Source organism: Coregonus clupeaformis, unplaced genomic scaffold (genome assembly GCF_020615455.1).
Source record: "Coregonus clupeaformis isolate EN_2021a unplaced genomic scaffold, ASM2061545v1 scaf0448, whole genome shotgun sequence".
NCBI lineage: Eukaryota > Metazoa > Chordata > Actinopteri > Salmoniformes > Salmonidae > Coregonus > Coregonus clupeaformis.
Genome location: NW_025533903.1, coordinates 277,744 through 297,242, shown reverse-complemented (window position 1 = coordinate 297,242; position 19,499 = coordinate 277,744). Strand labels below are relative to the sequence as shown.

At 42.4% G+C, this 19,499-nt stretch overlaps 1 protein-coding gene across 2 annotated transcripts; it reads right to left on the bottom strand.

The window, feature by feature from the left end:
- Positions 1–1,982: 1,982 nt before the first annotated feature.
- LOC121582528 (zinc finger protein 665) lies at positions 1,983–17,347 on the bottom strand. Of its 2 annotated transcripts, XM_041898393.2 has the most exons (6): positions 16,963–17,347; positions 16,139–16,186; positions 14,498–14,660; positions 8,957–9,145; positions 5,275–5,463; positions 1,983–4,469 (listed from the first exon to the last, which is right to left on the bottom strand). In XM_041898393.2, exons 1-6 carry the CDS (start codon positions 17,152–17,154, stop codon positions 2,506–2,508), a joined length of 2,745 nt encoding a protein of 914 aa, XP_041754327.1. In that variant the 5' UTR covers positions 17,155–17,347; the 3' UTR covers positions 1,983–2,505. The 2 variants fall into 2 exon arrangements, with proteins under 2 accessions (XP_041754327.1, XP_041754328.1); XM_041898394.2 differs by lacking the exon at positions 16,139–16,186.
- Between the last annotated feature and the right edge of the window lie 2,152 nt (positions 17,348–19,499).

Sequence of the window (19,499 nt, the reverse complement as noted above, 5' to 3'; positions counted from 1 at the left end):
CAAGCCTAAATCAGTTCAGGAGTAAAAATGTGCTTAACAAGTCACATAATAAGTTGCATGGACTCATTGTGTGCAATAATAGTGTTTAACATGTACCCACATATACAATTATCTGTAAGGTCCCTCAGTCGAGCAGTGAATTTCAAACACAGATTCAACCACAAAGACCAGGGAGGTTTTCCATTGCCTCGCAAAGAAGGGCACCTATTGGTAGATGGGTAAAACAAAAACAAAAAACAGACAGACACTGAATATCCCTTTGAGCATGGTGAAGTTATTAATTACATTTTGGATGGTGTATCAATACACTCAGTCACTACAAAGATACAGGCGTCCTTCCTAACTCAGTTGCCGGAGAGGAAGGAAACCACTCAGGGATTTCACCATGAGGCCAATAGTGACTTACATACAGTCGCTTGCCAAAATTATTCACCCCCCTTGGAATTTTTCCTATTTTGTTGCCTTACAACCTGGAATTAAAATTGATTTTTTGGGGGTTTGTATCATTTGATTTACACAACATGCCTACCACTTTGAAGATGCAAAATATTTTTTATTGTGAAACAAACAAGAAATAAGACAAAAAAACAGAAAACTTGAGCGTGCATAACTATTCACCCCCCCAAAGTCAATACTTTGTAGAGCCACCTTTTGCAGTAATTACAGTTGCAAGTATCGTGTCGCGTCGAATGCTGGTGCTCATTGCTGTCAAACAAAGGAGTCCGCTCATACTGAACCTGGATCATAAGTTTTATTTATATCACAAGCTTTCAGCATGAGTTACAGACTTGCAGGGTCTGGAGAGCAGTGTCCTCGAATTCTAATGGCTGCTCTAACCCCCTATGCCCACAGCATATACTTATAAACAATGTGAAAATATGGGTGGCTCCCTCTGCGGTCCAATCACCCGTCTCCCCTGGGGCGTCACCCTACAACTGCTACTTTTGAACTAACATAAACAACATTCCATCATGAAAAACATTTAACAAAGGCATAATCCTAATACACTACACAAGTCTCTTGAGGTATGTCTCCATAAGCTTGGCACTGGGATTTTTGCCCATTCTTCAAGGCAAAACTGCTCCAGCTCCTTCAAGTTGGATGGCTTCTGCTGGTGTACAGCAATCTTTAAGTCATACAACAGATTCTCAATTGGATTGAGGTCTGGGCTTTGACTAGGCCATTCCAAGACATTTAAATGTTTCCCCTTACACCACTCAAGTGTTGCTTTAGCAGTATGCTTAGAGTCATTGTCCTGCTGGAAGGTAATTTAAATCAATTTTCCAAATTCAGGCTAACACAAAATGTGCAATAAGTAAAAGGGGTATTAATACTTTCTGAAGGCACTGTATATCCCTTGATTTAACCAGGTGTTGTGAGATCTTATGTTTTACAAACCATGTCTGCAAAAAAGATACAATCACGCCCCCAAAGAATCAGAAAATAACATACTATTAGTACTCAGATAACTTTCTGGAAAAGCCTTTAAGTATATATGAAAAAAACGAGTCCCTTTTTCTTAACAATGACCACCCTAACTAAGGTGGTTGGTTTATTTACAGAAAAAGCCTGAACACCAAATACTTTCAAAATGTATTTCCATTAAATAAAAACAATACAACTGAATTATCTAGGCGAAACTCTTCCCACTATTAATTTAGAATTCAAATTATAGTCTCTCTCATATGAAACTGTGAACATCTATGAAGTAAGCCCATCCTCTTATCCAGGGCCAGTTTCCTGATAGCGATGGAATTTAGGCATACGAGTGTTAACAATTCATCGTTTCTATAAACTGCGATGTAACATGCGTTTCCAAATCACCACGTGTCGCTACTGATCTTAAGAAAAGCAGCGCTGCTCTCGGATCAGCTTTCTCCATTCAAATCTTACCATAACATCATAATTATTCCACAATACACAACGGATCAGCTTCTAGAGATATCACCTATGGCTGCAAATATTGAGGCGGCTTATAAGCATTACCCTATATAATGCACTAAATCGAGATTTGGCACATCATTGCGCACGTTGTTACACATGAAATATATTGAGGCAAAAAATACATACAGTTGCCTACAATTAGCTAAATAGAACCCAATTGAATTAACATGAAATTGATTTCAATATGATTGAAATATAGGCATGTAGCCTACACTGTAGGCCTATTTATCTTTTAATGCAGTAATCTTGGTTTTCAGTTAAAGCATATTTTTATCCTCGGTTTGTAACAATTGCAAAGACATTGGCAACTTTGTACTTGTAGTCAACTTAGTTCTGAAGTTATTGGTGGTCACAGAGAGCCTAAACAACTTGCTTGTGTTTAGTTGAGATCTTCTCTGTATTAAGTGATGCGGGGGGGACATCTAAAGACTCAACTTAGCTGTTTTATGAGGTCTGAGGCAGTTGGTAAATAACAAGTGTTTTCAAGTGTAACAATGGTTTTGGTTAACAGCTTGGAGATTTAACGATACTCCTACGAAGGTTCTAACGATGAACTTAGCCTTACGATGCTTTTGGGATACTGGGTCCAGTGTGATCATGTGAGAGGTTTTCTACAGAGTGATCCTGTACATTCTTTCCATGGACTGTTTTCTGGTTGAACTTGCACTTATGAACTTTCAGATTTCGGCTACAGGCATAGGCATTCCCACATTTGTTGCACACAAATGCTTTGACACCAGTGTGCACACGCTGGTGAGATACTAAATGACTGCTCTGGGAGAAACTCTTGCCACATTCATCACAAGCATATGGTCTCTCCCCTGTGTGAGTGCGCATGTGATTTACAAGAGTATTCTTACACATGAACCCTTTCCCACAATTGCGACATTTGAATGGTCTCTCCCCTGTGTGACTGCGCATGTGGATTTCAAGAGTAGCCTTAAACATGCAACATTTCCCACAAATGAGACAGTTGAATGGTTTTTCTCCTGTGTGAGTGCGCATGTGCTGATCCAACACAGATCTGTAACAGAAGCCTTTACCACAGTAGCTGCAGACATGTGACTTTGGCCCAGTGTTCTGCGGTCTTGAACGAAGTTGAGGTGGCAGGTGAATCATCTTGTGTTTCTTAACGTAGGCATGTGAGGTGAAGCCTTGACAACAGATATTGCACAAGTAAGGCTTTTCACCAGTGTGACTGCGCTGATGTATCTTAAGGGTTGTTGAACGGGTGAAACCTTTACCACAAGTAGTACAAACATACAATTTCTGCCCTGTGTGAGACAGCTTGTGTCTTTTGAGATTGCTTGGGTGATTGAACTTTTTGCCACATAGATCACAGGCAAAAGGTTGTTCACCAGTATGTACGAACATATGGCATTTGAGCCTGAATACATCAGGGAGATGTTTTCCACATACGTCACAGACGTAACTGTAGTCTTTTCTTCTGGTATGGGTGATGGCCATATGTTTCTCTCCGGTATGGACAAGCGCATGTGCTTTGAGCTGGCTTGCCCGACAGTAACTCTTGCCGCATAAACCACACACAAAAGGTTTCTCTCCAGTATGTAAAGTCATATGATCTTTGAGACTGGTTGAAAGACGAAAACGTTTGTGACATATGCTACAACCAAAACGTTTTACACCGGTATGAATGGTCGTATGATCTCTGAGAGTGCGTGCACAGGAGAAACATTTCTCACATACACTACAGGCAAAAGCTTTTTCTAGACTAACATGGCCTTTTCTAATATGGGAGGTCATATGTTTTTGGAAATTGGTTACATCCCTGAAACCTTTATTACATACATCACAGCTATAAGCCTTTGCTTTATGAGTTGTTCTCTGATGACTGGCTAAGGATGAAGATGAACAGAAAAGCTTGCCACAGGTTTCACAGCAATACTTCTCCTCCGAGTGCTCTGCCTTATGACGTTTCCATGTTGGCCATGACCGAAAGGTTTTTGGACACAAAGAGCAGATGTATGCCTTTTCCGGGTGATCACTGAAGTTGTGCCGTTTTAGTGCACGTTCCCCACAGAATGATTTTTCACATGTTGTGCAGGTGTGCAGAGTTGGGTTGAGATCCCTGTGTTTGACCAAACTATTCCTCAATGCAAACACCTTCCCACAATCTGTACATTTGAAGGGCTTCTCTTTAGAGTGCACCGCTAAGAGATGATTATTACACCCAGTCTTCGTACCAAAACCTTTCCCACACTGCGGGCAGCTAAAGGGTTTGGTGTGATGATTACGGTGGGCTTTAAAAGTGCATCTCCAAATGAAACCCTTTCCACAAACGTCGCAAATGAACGGCATCTTCACTGCTCCGGTGGCAGCGCTTGTATCTGAACTTTGGGCTGTATTTGAAGAATCACCATCCTGGAAATCTTCTCCAATCCTGCCTGGGTTTGGCTCCATGTTTGAGGGCTGGCCGTCTTGTTTCTCTGGGTCTGATGCAGGTGAGAGCTGGGGATTAAGGTGAACTTCCTCTTGATGATCAAATTCAGAGAGCAATACCACATCTGCAACAGAGAGGGTAATTGTGGTTGTTGAGCCGTAAATGTAAAACAAACTACTGCATTGCATGTATGAATGAGATGGTGGATATTAACTACCATGTCTCAGAAAAAAATTTAAACAGCAAACAATATACCCACCCTAAAGAAAAGTATTCCTCAACAGTCTAAAAGCCCTATTCAATGGCACTTGTATTACTTTAGAACGTTGGTTATGTAGTTATTACCCCAGCGTGTTTTTTATATGACAAAACAGATCATTCACCTGTAGGCTACGTGCATTGCACTTTGTTTTAAGCATCAATTTGTTCCCATGATCTTACCCAAACTGCAGGCAGCACATGTTAAACGCTGTAATACCCCTCACAGCACAGGGATATCGATTCGCACGGGATATAGTATTATCAGAAGACCTTGGAGTTCATCAAAATAACTGTAGTTTATTCAGGCTGAAATTATTACTCTCCAGCCATGTGAAAATTACTTACGTGGCAGATTCGCACGGGACTAAAATTACGGCTATGGTGTTTTGTAAAGGTTACATTAGAGACCTCCCCCAGTAAAACGAATCCCGTCCGAATAGGGCTTAATTCGTGCCATTTTCCCCAATAAATGCATAGGAACACTCATTTTAAACGTGGGTTTGACTGATTATCCGGAGTATTCTTAAGCATAAACACTCAAATGTTGGCTAAATGGTAGTGGTGCCACAATGCCACTAGCTGACTGATTCGTACTATGTTTCATAAAATTGCAGCAAACATTATGGCTGATTGACTTTACCATATCCACCCCTATTCAGTGGTCATACCTCCAGTAGCTTCCCTTCCAAACTGGGCATCTTCTCCATTCCTGCCTGAGTTTGGCTCCGTGTTTCTCTGGTCGTCTTGTGTCTCTGAGGCAGAGGCAAGTGAGGTCTGGGGGTAAAAGTCATCCTCCTCTTTATGAGTACTCTCAGAGACAGGATCAGTGCAGCCGTTGTGGAAATGAAGACTGTCTCCTAAAAAAACAGTATGTGTATTTAAAAAAAAAAAAGACATGCATCAAAAACACCACATCAAAATATTCCACATTCGAAATTAGCTAGCTAAGAATTTAACTCAAACGTTTGATACAATAAACTCCCATTGTAAAACGTATTCCTTTTTAGTCAGATGTGGCTAGAAATCAGCCTAGTATTTACATCATACAAATACACGTGCACTGTTTGTTGTTACTATTATCTGGTGAGGTAGTGGGTCAATTAGGAGTACAAATTGCACTAGGCTAGAACACTTGCTGAATTTGGATACATTTCCACACAATTAGCATACTTCAAGCTCACACACCTTTGAATGACCAATGAATAAATGATCAAATGTACAGTACCAGTCAAAAGTCGACACACCTACTCATTCCAGGGTTTTTCTTTATTTTTACTATTTTCTACATTGTAGAATAATAACACATATGGAATCATGTAGTACCCAATTGTTAAACAAATCGAAATATATTTGAGATTCTTCAAAAGTAGCCACCCTTTGGCTTGATGACAGCTTTGCACACTCTTGGCATTCTCTCAACCAGCTACATGAGGAATGCTTTTCCAACAGTCTTGAAGGAGTTCCCACATATGCTGAGCACTTGTTGGCTGCTTTTCCTTCACTCTGCGGTCCAACTCATCCCAAACCATCTCAATTGGGTTGAGGTCGGGGGATTGTGGAGGCCAGGTCATCTGATGCAGCACTCCATCACTCTCTTTCTTGGTCAAATAGCCCTTACACAGCCTGGAGGTGTGTTTGGGTCATTGTCCTGTTGAAAAACAAATGATAGTCCCACTAAGCCCAAACCAGATGGGATGGTATATCGCTGCAGAATGCTGTGGTAGCCATGCTGGTTAAGTGTGCCTTGAATTCTAAATAAAATCACAGACAGTGTCACCAGCAAAGCACCCCCACACCATAACACCTTCTCCTCCATGCTTCACGGTGGGAACCACAAATGCGGAGAACATCTGGTCACCTACTCTGCGTCTCACAAAGACACGGCGGTTGGAACCAAATATTTCAAATTTGGATTCATCAGACCAAAGGACAGATTTCCACCGGTCTAATGTCCATTGCTCGTGTTTCTTGGCCCAAGCAAGTCTCTTCTTCTTATTGGTGTCCTTTAGTAGTGGTTTCTTTGCAGCAATTCAACCATGAAGGCCTGATTCACGCAGTCTCTTCTGAACAGTTGATGTTGAGATGTGTCTGTTACTTGAACTCTGTGAAGCATGTATTTGGGCTGCAGTCTGAGGCTGATAACTCTAATGAACTTATCCTCTGCAGCAGAGGTAACTCTGGGTCTTCTTTTCCTGTTGCGGTCCTCATGACAGCCAGTTTCATCATAGCGCTTGATGGTTTTTGCGACTGCACTTGAAGAAACTTGAAAAGTTCTTGAAATGTTCCGTATTGACTGACCTTCATGTCTTAAAGTAATGATGGACTGTTGTTTCTCTTTGCTTTTTTGAGCTGTTCTTGCCATAATATGGACTTGGTCTTTTACCAAATAGGGCTATCTTCTGTATACCACCCCTACCTTGTCAAAACACAACTGATTGGCTCAAACGCATCAAGAAGGAAAGAAATTCCACAAATAAACTTTTAACAAGGTACACCTGTTAATTGAAATGCATTCCAGGTGACTACCTCATGAAGCTGGTTGAGAGAATGCCAAGAGTGTGCAAAGCTGTCATCAAGGCAAAGGGTGGCTATTTGAAGAATCTCAAATATAGAATATATTTTGATTTGTTTAACAATTTTTTGGTTACTACATGATTCCATTTGTGTTATTTCATAGTTTTGATGTCTTCACTATTATTCTACAATGTAAAAAACTGGTACTGTAAGTGGAAACCTTTATTCTGATGTAGCCAGAAATAGGGCTGGGCGATATGGCCTAAAAATCATCTAAAGGTTTTCCAAAGTTATGGGCGAGTCACAGTATTTTTCTAGATTTTTGAATGTTCTCTAAATAAGCTTTGTTGTACAATTAAAGGTCAAATACACTTCATTTCAAACAATCAGCAATAATCTAATGAATTCAGGGCTTGTGAAATTATACCTAGGCTAAATATAAGCCTTCCACTAACATAATTACATTATTATCAAAATAATTTAACCTGCTTTTTTGCAATAATCACTGATCTGGCTTTCAAGTCAATGAAAATGCCCTTTTTGTTACAACTTTAAGCAGAACCATACATAATGCACATTCACTAATAATGACTAACTTCTTGTAGCAGGCATTATAGAAAATTAACACAGGTCTCAATCTCTCAAGCCCACGTGCTAGTGAGTAGCCAGCCAATCTTTATCGGTATCTTTATATTTCAAGTTATGCCAACTTGGATCTATTTGCTAGATAACAAGGCAGAACAGTTGAATTGTTATGAGCACACCCTTCTGTCCTTCTCCAACTGTTTGACCAGCATGCTAGCCTGACCACTTTGTTCAGATGTTAAAAACAAGTGGCCTACCTTATTTCTCAGAATGAGAACGAGTTGCCAATTTCCTAAATAATTGTGTTTTATGCTTATTGCACATTTATAGAAACAGTCTAGACAGCTAGTGTAACAGTCTTTGGCTAAAATGCTGCTAGCGCTACTGCAATGCCGTGCGACAAACTGTGCATTAATTTTCCAGAATCAATGTTTATTGAAAGTCCCGTTTTAGTAGGGTCTACTCGGCGTGTAATTTCAGCAGTTGAGACATAAAAAGGGCATGGTTAGAAAAGTAAACTTCTCCTCTATTACAGTAAAATAATGTCTCAATGTGTTTTGATGTCCATATGACCACACCTCAAATGCAAATAGCGAGTTGAAACCGCTTGTCAAGAGAGGAAGGAGTGATTTCTAATCTTTGTTGTGTGAGTGGCAGGGGCTTGGTGTGTGTGTGTAAACAGAAGTAGGCTATGTGGATAGCACTTGGTTTTGAGCATCAATTTGTTCCCATGATCTTACCCAAAATGCGGGCAGCACATGTTAACGCTGCAAAACCCCTCAAAGCACAGGGTTGTTGATTCACACAGGATATAGTTTTATCAGAGGACCTTGGAGTTTGACCCCCCAAAAAAACAAAAAAAGTGTTATTCAGGCTGGAAATATTACTCTCCTGCCATGCGAAAATTACTGCCATGGCAGATACGCACGGGACTAGAAATTAGAGCTGTGGTGTTGTGCTCGTGCACATCATTACATTACCCGAACTCCCCCAGTAAAACTAATCCCGTCTGGCTTAATTGTAGGCATTTTTCCCAATAAATGCTTAGGAACACTCATATTAAATGAGGTTGACTGATTATGATTAAGGATACTCAGAACAAACACTCACTCAAAAGTTGGTTAAATGGTAGTGGTGCCACAATGTCATTAGGTGACTGATTCAAGTACTGTGTTTCATAAAATTGCAGCATTCATTAAGGCTGATTAACTTTACCATATCCACCCCTATTCAGTGTAGTCCTGCCCATACCTCCAGTAGGTTCCCCTCCACACTGGGCATCTTCTCCATTCCTGCCCGAGTTTGGCTCCATGTTTCTCTGGTCGTCTTGTGTCTCTGAGGCAGAGGCAGGTGAGGTCTGGGGGTCAAAGTCATCCTCCTCTTGATGAGCACTCTCAGAGAGAGGGTCAGTGCAGTAGTTGTGGAAATGAAGACTGTCTCCTAAAAAAACAGTATGTGTATACGTTTTCTTTTTTTTCTTTTTTTTTTTACATGCATAAATAACAGTAAAACTAAAAATATTCCACATTTGAAATCAGATAGGTAAGAATTTAACTCCAGTGTTTGATACAATGAACTCCCATTGTAAAACGTATTCCTAGTCATAGATATGGCTAGAAATCAGCCTAATATTTACATCATACAAATACACGTGCACTGTTTGTTGTTACCATTATCTGGTGAGGTAACTAGCTAAGTGGGTCAGTTAGGAGTACAAATTGTACTAGGCTAGAACCAGTGGTTCCCAAACTATGGGGCGAGGGGTCGGCAGGGGGGCGTGGGTGTCCCCTCCCCCCCAAAAGAAAATAACTCAGTCCAGCTTTAAACTTACTCTTGAAAGTTGTAATAGTAAAACGCACAAAGTGGGGGGCTCCTGAGTGACACAGCGGTCTAAGGCACTTTATCGCAGTGCTAGAGGCATCACTGCAGACCCGGGTTCGATCCCAGGCTGTGTCGCAGCTGGCCACGACCGGGAGACCCATGAGGCGGCGCACAATTGGCCCAGCGTCGTCCAGGTTATGGGAGGGTTTGGCCGGCCGGGATGTCCTTGTCCCATCGCGCTCTAGCGACTCCTGTGGCGGGCCGGGGGCATGCACACTGACACGGTCACCAGTTGTACAATGTTTCCTCCGACACATTGGTGCGGCTGGCTTCCGGGTTAAGCGAGCAGTGTGTCAAGAAGCAGTGCGGCTTGGCAGGGTTGTGTTTTGGAGGACGCATGGCTCTCGACCTCTCCCGAGTCCGTATGGGAGTTGCAGCAATGGGACAAGACTGCCACTACCAGACTAACTACCAATTGGATATCACGAACGTGGGGAGAAAAAGGGGTAAAAAATATAATTTAACTCAGCAAAAAAAAAAGGTCCTCTCGCTGTCAACTGCGTTTATTTTCAGCAACATGTGTAAATATTTGTATGAACATAAGAGTCAACAACTGAGACATAAACTGAACAAGTTCCAGAGACATGTGACTAACAGAAATTGAATAATGTGTCCCTGAACAAAGGGGGGGTCAAAATCAAAAGTAACAGTCAGTATCTGGTGTGGCCACCAGCTGCATTAAGTACCGCAGTGCATCTCTTCCTCATGGACTGCACCAGATTTGCCAGTCCTTGCTGTGAGATGTTACCCCACTCTTCCACCAAGGCACCTGCAAGTTCCCAGACATTTCTGGGGGGGAATGGCCCTAGCCCTCACCCTCCGATCCAACAGGTCCCGGACGTGCTCAATGGGATTGAGATCCGGGCTCTTCGCTGGCCATGGCAGAACACTGACATTCCTGTCTTGCAGGAAATCACGCACAGAACGAGCAGTATGGCTGGTGGCATTGTCATGCTGGAGGGTCATGTCAGGATGAGCCTGCAGGAAGGGTACCACATGAGGGAGGAGGATGTCTTCTCTGTAACGCACAGTGTTGAGATTGCCTGCAATGACAACGAGCTCAGTCCGATGATGCTGTGACACACCGCCCCAGACCATGACGGACCCTCCACCTCCAAATCGATCCTGCTCCAGAGTACAGGCCTCGGTGTAACGCTCATTTCTTCGACGATAAACGCGAATCCGACCATCACCCCTGGTGAGACAAAACCGCGACTCGTCAGTGAAGAGCACTTTTTTGCCAGTCCTGTCTGGTCCGGCGACGGTGGGTTTGTGCCCATAGGCGACGTTGTTGCCGGTGAGGACCTGCCTTACAACAGGCCTCAGTCCAGCCTATTGCGGACAGTCTGAGCACTGATGGAGGGATTGTGCGTTCCTGGTGTAACTCGGGCAGTTGTTGTTAAAATCCTGTACATGTCCCGCAGGTGTGATGTTCGGATGTACCGATCTTGTGCAGGTGTTGTTACACGTGGTCTGCCACTGCAAGGACGATCAGCTGTCCGTCCCGTCTTCCTGTAGCGTTGTCTTAGGCGTCTCACAGTACGGACATTGCAATTTATTGCCCTGGCCACATCTGCAGTCCTCATGCCTCCTTGCAGCATGCCTAAGGTACGTTCACGCAGATGAGCAGGGACCCTGGGCATCTTTCTTTTGGTGTTTTTCGGAGTCAGTAGAAAGGCCTCTTTAGTGTCCTAAGTTTTTATAACTGTGACCTTAATTGCCTACCGTCTGTAAGCTGTTAGTGTCTTAACGACCGTTCCACAGGTGCATGTTCATTAATTGTTTATGGTTCATTGGTCAAGCATGGGAAACAGTGTTTAAACCCTTTACAATTAAGATCTGTGAAGTTATTTGCTGAGTTTAAGAATGGCCAAGGTGCATTTTCAAAATTGGATAGCGCATTATCAGTTCTTCTTGTATAGAATTGCAAGAAAATTTGCTTTAAAACTACAAAATCTTATTTGCACCCCATGACAACAGGAAATAAGCTTTAAACCTGCAAAATCCTCTCCACCAACAAGAGGGGTGTGAACAGTTTGTGTCATGAACAGTACTTGTGCCCATAGAAATACAGGGGTATTGTTAGAAAGGTTAACTTCTCCTCTATTACAGTAAAATAATGTCTCAATGTGTTGGTGTCCATATGACCGATTCTGTTGGACCAAACCTCAAATGCAAATAGCGAGTTGAAACCGCTTGTCAGAGGACAAAGTGATTTCTTTGTTGTGTGAGTGGCAGGGGCTTGGTATGTGTGTGTAAACAGAGGAAGAGGCAAAGTGAAAGGAAGATACCTAGTCAGTTGTACAACAATGCATTCAACTGAAATGTGTCTTCCGCATTTAACCCAAACCCTCTGAAGTGAGACGTTTCACTCTCGCCAAGACACACCCAATGCGTATCTATGGGCTTATTTTGGACCTAAGCTTGTCGCCCATCTTCCCGCCTTTGGGAATAACAACTCCCATTTTTAGGGTGGAAATATTAGCATTACGTCATTATATACAGATCTCTGGTATAAAATGGGAAGGTGCTCACAGCACAGAAGGAGCGACGCAGACGAGACCAAAAAGACAACAAGAGCTCATGTTTGAAAAAAGTGCGATACAGGCATTTGGAATATCGTGCAAAAACATACATTATATTGCCCAGCCCTAGCCAGAAATACTTTGCTTGTTTCTCAAATATTTCTGATATAGCCAATGGGAAGATCTCAATTGCATACAGTGCATTCGGAAAGTATTCAGACCCCTGGACTTTTTCCACATTTTGTGACGTTACAGCCTTATTCTAAAATGTATTTAATTATTTTCCCCCCCTCAATCTACACACAATACCCCATAATGACAAAGCGAAGGCTTTTAGAAATGTTTGCAAATGTATTACAAACAAAAAACAGAAATACCTTATTTACATAAGTATTCAGACACTTTGCTATGAGACTCGAAATTGAGCTCAGGCGCATCCTGTTTCAATTGATCATCCTTGAGATGTTTCTACAACTTGGGAGTCCACCTGTGGTAAATTCAATTGATTGGACATGATTTGGAAAGGCACACACCTGTCTATATAATGGTCCCACAGTCGGCAGCGCATGGTCAGAGCAAAAACCAAGCCATGAGGTCGAAGGAATTGTCCGTAAAGCTCTGAGACAGGATTGTGTCAAGGCACAGATCTGAGAAAGGGTACCAAAACATTTCTGCAGCATTGAAGGTCCCCAAGAACACAGTGCCCTCCATCATTCTTAAATGGAAGAAGTTTGGAATCACCAAGACTCTTCCTCGAGCTGGCCATCCAGCCAAACTGAGCAATCGGGGGAGAAGGGCCTTGGTCAGGGAGGTGACCAAGAATACGATGTTCACTCTGACAGAGCTTCAGAGTTCCTCTGTGGAGCTGGGAGAACCTTCCAGAAGTACAATAACCTCTGCAGCACTCCACCAATCAGGCCGTATGGTAGAGGGGCCCTAGCCCTCACCATTCAGGCCGTAGCCAGGGGGAAGCCACTCATCAGTAAAAGGCACGACAGCCTGCTTGGAGTTTGCCAAAAGGCACCTAAAGGACTCTCAGACCATGAGAAACAAGATTCTCTGGTCTGATGAAACCAAGATTGAACTCTTTGGCCTGAATGCCAAGCGTCACGTCTGGAGGAAACCTGGCACCATCCCTACGGTGAAGCATGGTGGTGGCAGTATTCTGCTGTGGGGATGTTTTTCAGAGGCAGGGATTGGGAGACTAGTCAGGATCGAGGGAAAGCAGAGATCCTCGATTAAAACCTGCTCCAGAGCGCTCAGGACCTCAAACTGGGGAGAAGATTAACCTTCCAACAGGACAACGACCCTAAGCACACAGCCAAGACAATGCAGGAGGGGCTTCGGGACAAGTCTCTGAATGTCCTTGAGTGGCCCAGCCAGAGCACGGACTTGAACCCGATCGAACATCTCTGGAGAGACCTGAAAATAGCTGTGCAGCAACGCTCCCCATCCAACCTTACAGAGCTTGAGAGGATTTGCAGGGAAGAATGGGAGAAACTACCGAAATACAGGTGTGCCAAGCTTGTAGGATCATCCCGAAGATGACTCTAGGCTGTAATCGCTGCCAAAGGTGATTCAACAAAGTACTGAGTAAAGGATCTGAATAAATTACTTATGTAAATGTGATATTTCAGTTAATTTTTTATAAAATTGCATTCATTCCTAAAAACCTGTTTTTGCTTATGGGGTATTGTGTGTAGATTGATGAGGGAAAAAACATTTAATCCGTTTTAGAATAAGGCTGTAACGTAACAAAATGTGGAAAAGGTAAAGGGGTCTAAATAGTTTCCGAATGCACTGTCCATACTCCTCGCATCCCCTCTCCTCGTCTCCTTCTAAAAACCCATTGGATGAGAAAGCCAGAGGTCCAGGGCCTGAAAATATTTTTTTATCTACCAAGCACCCAGATTTTTTAAACCAGTCTAAATATTTGTTTTTCATCATTAAACCCCCCCCCACCCCCTTTAAGTGACAATGTGCCTGTGAGATAGAGAATCTGACTAGTAGTGGATACGTCTTCACTAGCATTTGAAGCAAACTCAAACATTGAAAAACAACCTAGCTTGTGAACCAAACAATGTAAATAGCCAATAAACACAAGGACAAAGTTAAGTAAATTTCCACACAATTGGGTGGAATATTATAGGATTCGTAATTTGCAACTACTGCAGCATTTACTTTGCTATTAATGTGCTCATACTTGACTTTGAGCGTCTTTGTATATGCAAATTCGGGTGAAATGCTTGCACCCACACACGTGGCCGGTGAAATAGGCACCCGCATTTGGCGGGTTTTAATTTTAGGCCATGCAGAGGTCCCTCCCACTCCAATAGGTTTTGAGAAGGAGACAAGGAGAAAGGCCATCTTCCCTATGGGTGTGTACCTCTTGGTGCTCCTTCCTCTGTCCCCCTCGCCCGACTGACACTCCGTTGTGCGCTCATGCCTGTGGCAGTCTTCTCCTTTTCGACCATGATCACGTTCATTAACATCGCCATTTTTTCCAACGATGTTTTACCCAACATCTCCATGAATGATGAAAATTGTCTCTGAAAGATTAAAATATGAAGTTAGTGACGTAGCAGGTTCCAACTGATGTTCAGGTAGCTAGCTAGGTGGGCTAACGACAGTTCAGTCACAGATGAAAGGGGAAGTATCTTTGGTTCAGTAGGTACAGTTGAAGTCGGAAGTTTACATACACCTTAGCCAAATACATTTAAACTCAGTTTTTCACAATTCCTGACATTTAATCCTAGTAAAAATTCCCTGTCTTAGGTCAGTTAGGATCACCACTATTTTAAGAATGTGAAATGTCAGAATAATAGTAGAGAATGATTTATTTCAGCTTTTATTTATTTAATCACATTCCCAGTGGGTCAGAAGTTTACATACACTCAATTAGTATTTGGTAGCATTGCCTTTAAATTATTTAACTTGGGTCAAACGTTTTGGGTAGCCTTCCACAAGCTTCCCACAATAAGTTGGGTGAAATTTGGCCCATTCCTCCTGACATAGCTGAGTCAGGTTTGTAGGCCTCCTTGCTCACACATGCTTTTTCAGTTCTGCCCACAGATTTTCTATAGGATTGAGGTCAGGGCTTTGGCCACTCCAATACCTTGACTTTGTTGTCCTTAAGCCATTTTGCCACAACGTTGGAAGTATGCTTGGGGTCATTGTCCATTTGGAAGACCTATTTGCGACCAAGCTTTAACTTCCTGACTGATGTCTTGAGATGTTGCGTCAATATATCCACATAATTTTCCTTCCTTATGATGCCATCTATTTTGTGAAGTGCACCAGTCCCTCCTGCAGCAAAGCACCCCCACAGCATGATGCTGCCACCCCGTACTTCACGGTTGGGATGGTGTTCTTCGTCTTGCAAGCCAACCCCTTTTTCCTCCAAACATAACGATGGTCATTATGGCCAAACAGTTATATTTTTGTTTCATCAGACCAGAGGACATTTCTCCAAAAAGTACGATCTTTGTCCCCATGTGCAGTTGCAAACCGTAGTCTGGCTTTTTTATGGCGGTTTTGGAGCAGTGGCTTCTTCCTTGCTGAGCAGCCTTTCAGGTTATGTCGATATAGGACTCGTTTTACTATGGATATAGATACTTTTGTACCTGTTCCCTCCAGCATCTTCACAAGGTCCTTTGCTGTTGTTCTGGGATTGATTTGCACTTTTCGCACCAAAGTACATTCATCTCTAGGAGACAGAACGCGTCTCCTTCCTGAGCGGTATGTTCAAGAAATTTGTGGAGTGGTTGAAAAACGAGTTTTAATGACTCTAACCTAAGTGCATGTAAACTTCCGACTTCAACTGTAAGTAGCTAGCCCTTGACAATGACTCAGTTCCATTACACATAAGTCATTGGACGAAGCAGTCTTCTGTAAGGGGGAGTTTTGTTAAGATCCTAGACGCTCAGTTTGCATCGCTTGCGGTACGGTTTTGGGAGCATAAGGACCTTATCTTTCATATCACCTGGAAATAATTTTCAAAAAACCAAAGGTTAAAATGTATACACACCTTGATAGGGTTAGTGTTCCCACACGGCCGTATCCATCTGTTACAGAGCTTGTTTACAGAAAAGAGACTTAAGACAAGAGGCGACTACCTGTGCTAATTATCTATCTAGCATGTTCCGACCACCTGTGTGTAAGTGTAACTCGGAAGTGTAGTGGAAGTGTTGTTTCGTCGGATAGAGGCACCCATTGCTGTATGGATCTGTGAAAAACTGAAGGATTCTTTCTACCTGATGAAAGATAAGGCCAGGGGCCATATGTTTCGAAAACAGTACAGGAAGCAATGATTATTGACGTTTCTCAACACAGCGTCGGGATTGTAGTTCACATGAGGCAGTCATGGGCGAAACTAATGGCTGAAAACTGTAGGAAGAAGGCAGAATGCTGCATAGTTTGTGAGCTAGTAGGTAGTTAACTAACGTTAGATGGGGTATATGCATTACGTATTGTAACGGAAACCGTTTAACAAACAAACGGAAGCAAATAGTACGAAACGGGGAGGGACCTACCATAATTTTTCAAATAAACTCTCGTTTTCGTTGTAAAACGTTTTCCGTTTGAAGTAAACTTAAAAAATTGCAGTTCATTTTCTCAAAGTGTTTGTTCGTTTTCCAGAAACGTTTTGCAACAAAACGAGAGTTTCTATTGGATAAATTAGGGCACTCCCAGTGTCGTTCAGTTTGCTTCCATTTGGTTCTAAACGGTTTCCGTTGTACAACGTAATGAATACTGTACACCCCTGGTAAAAGTTTGCTTGCTAGCCAAGTTTGTCGCCAGTCGCCTGCAAACTCGTTTTCCCAACAGTAACCGACCAAATGTTGTACTCACTGTACTGGTTTTGTTCACACGTTGAAGCCTACTCTTCAGCAAAATACTTCCATCATTCTGCTGGACCAACTTTAGAGGCATAACAGCAGCAGAGCACTCATCGAGGAGTCTTCCCATCTCCGCAACTGCCGCTGCAACTAATACCTCGACAATGGTTGATAATTGTCTCTGAAAAGTCTCGTTACTCAACATTCCTGCAAATTAACAATTATTCATTCAAGATTTATGAAACATGCTTATCAAAAAGTACTGAATAGAATTATAACTTAACTGCTGGCAAGTAGCTAGCTACCAATGTGAGGAAATCGTTTTTGAAAATATCCCGGAAATGATGTCCCTCGGTGTTACACTTGCTTCCCCTCATGTTTTGGCCTGATGTCCCAAGGCAATAGTTCCCCAACCCAACTTCTTCTTCTTCTGTGGGTTTTATGGCAGAATACATCCAAAAGTTATATTTGCCGCCACCAACTGGACGATTTGAAACAAATAAATAAATAAATCCATACTTAGTGATTCTAACAATCCACCCTAATAAAAATTGTACATTGCCAAAACAAACAAAACTCCCACTTCCTCCTTCTTTTAGTTCTCCATATCTCCCTTCTCAGGCTCTAGGACCTGAGAAGGTGATACGGCATGTAACTCATTTGCTGTGAAATATTTCAGCCCCAGGAACTGGATGGAACAGGAAAGACCTACTTAAACTGCAGCTGGCCCAGAACAGAGTGAGTCTTGCTCTTCATTGTAATCAGAGGGCTAATATAAATACTATGCATGCCAGTCTCTTTTGGCTAAGAGTTGAGGAGAGACTGGCTACATCACTTCTTTTTATAAGAAACATGAATGTGTTGAAAATTCCAAATTGTTTGCATAGTCACACACACACACACACACACACACACACACACACACACACACACACACTTACCCCACCAGACATGCCACCAGGGCTCTTTTCACAGTCCCCAAATCCAAAACAAAATCAAGAAAGCATACAGTATTATATAGAGCCATTATTGCATGGAACTCCCTTCCATCTCATATTGCTCAAATGAACAGCAAACCTGGTTTAAAAAACAACAACAGATAAAGCAACACCTCAAGGCACAACGTCTCTCCCCTATTTGACCTAGATACTTTGTGTATATGTATTGATATGTAGGCTACGTGTGACATTTAAAAATTGATGTCGTTCTGTCCTTGAGCTGTTCTTGTCTATTCATGTTCTGTATTATGTCATGTTTTGTGTGGACCCCATACCCTGACTTTGAGAAGGGATTGCATGACGATTAGTTTAGCTACCGCGTGACGCAGCATGACAATCTATACACGATTGGTCGACAGTCTGCTGGGTGGAGTGTTCTACGGTCCTCCATTCATTGCCCAATACCAGGTATCTCTGGCCTAGTCCCGGCCTAGGCTAACCCAAAGGCCGGCAGATGGCGACATTGCGTCGTTTCATCTTACTATCCAAAAGGAACGTATGCAGCCGGCTATACACTCGTTATCCCCATGGACCGGTTCGTATATAAAATATTCTCCATTCAGGCTGCAAGGTAGTGCTACGCGATGAACCGACATTTCCGGGTGTTAAACAACTAATTGACCTATGTCAATTACTTGAATTTCATTTAGTTAGGTTTTTTGTGAGCACAACCCGCCGTTTCTCTACAGAGAAATCTAATCATTCACAAGAGAAATCAACTCAATAACTATGTGGGATGCTGGACTGAAGGGAGTTATAGTTTTCATTAAGCAAATATTAAGCCTAGTTCAGTGCAGAAAGTGGTAATTAACTACAATGACCATAATCCATTGCACCTGTTTTTTCCGGCTCAGGCAGAGATGGATTCATTTTTACGCCTGCTACATTACATTAGATACACACAGACCGCATAGATAGACCGCATGAGAGAGGAATGTACACAGTGGCTATTTTAGCATGTAAATCTTGGTGGGGCAAACTCTTTTTTTTTAAATGCATGCCAGCAAAGCCACTACACAACACTAAACAATACATTAATTTCACTATAACGGTGACAGCAAAACAAAAAACAACCCTTGCAATATCAACTAGAATTACATGGGTCTATTACTGAACTTTTAGTTGAAAACAAATATTTGAATGGGAAGAGACTGTCACTGGCAAACATGGTTACAGACCCAACAACAGTATATAGTATCCCGTCCTCGTGAAGAAAAGCACATCACAGCTAATTTAGCAGCAGCATACAAGACATTTTTGGACTCACCGTTGTTGTGCTGTGCTCACTTGAACAGGAAGGTGGCGCGGTGGTCCTTCTTGTGGGCAAATTTTGTCATCAAAGGTGCTTTCAAGACAACTGGGAACTCAAAAAAAAAATATTCGACCTCAGTGATCTTCAGGTCGGAGCTCTAGAAAGAGGCCAGAGTTCCCGGTTTGGAATTCTGAGTTGGATTCCCAAACGTATTTTCCCAGTCGGAGCTAGCGTTCCCAGTTGTCAGCATGGCCAAGTCTGAGATTTCCCAGTTCCGAGTTTCCAGTTGTTTTGAACGAA

What these genes read in the sequence shown, in the direction of transcription:
- LOC121582528 (XM_041898393.2), bottom strand. Translation starts at nt 17,154, where the DNA reads ATGTTGAGTAACGAGACTTTTCAGAGACAATTATCAACCATTGTCGAG. An exon ending in GTGTGAACAAAACCAGTACA is followed by an intron (nt 16,187 to 16,962) that starts GTGAGTACAACA and finishes TCTGTAAACAAG; the next exon opens with CTCTGTAACAGATGGATACG. An exon ending in TGGAGGGGAACCTACTGGAG is followed by an intron (nt 5,464 to 8,956) that starts GTATGGGCAGGA and finishes CTGTTTTTTTAG; the next exon opens with GAGACAGTCTTCATTTCCAC.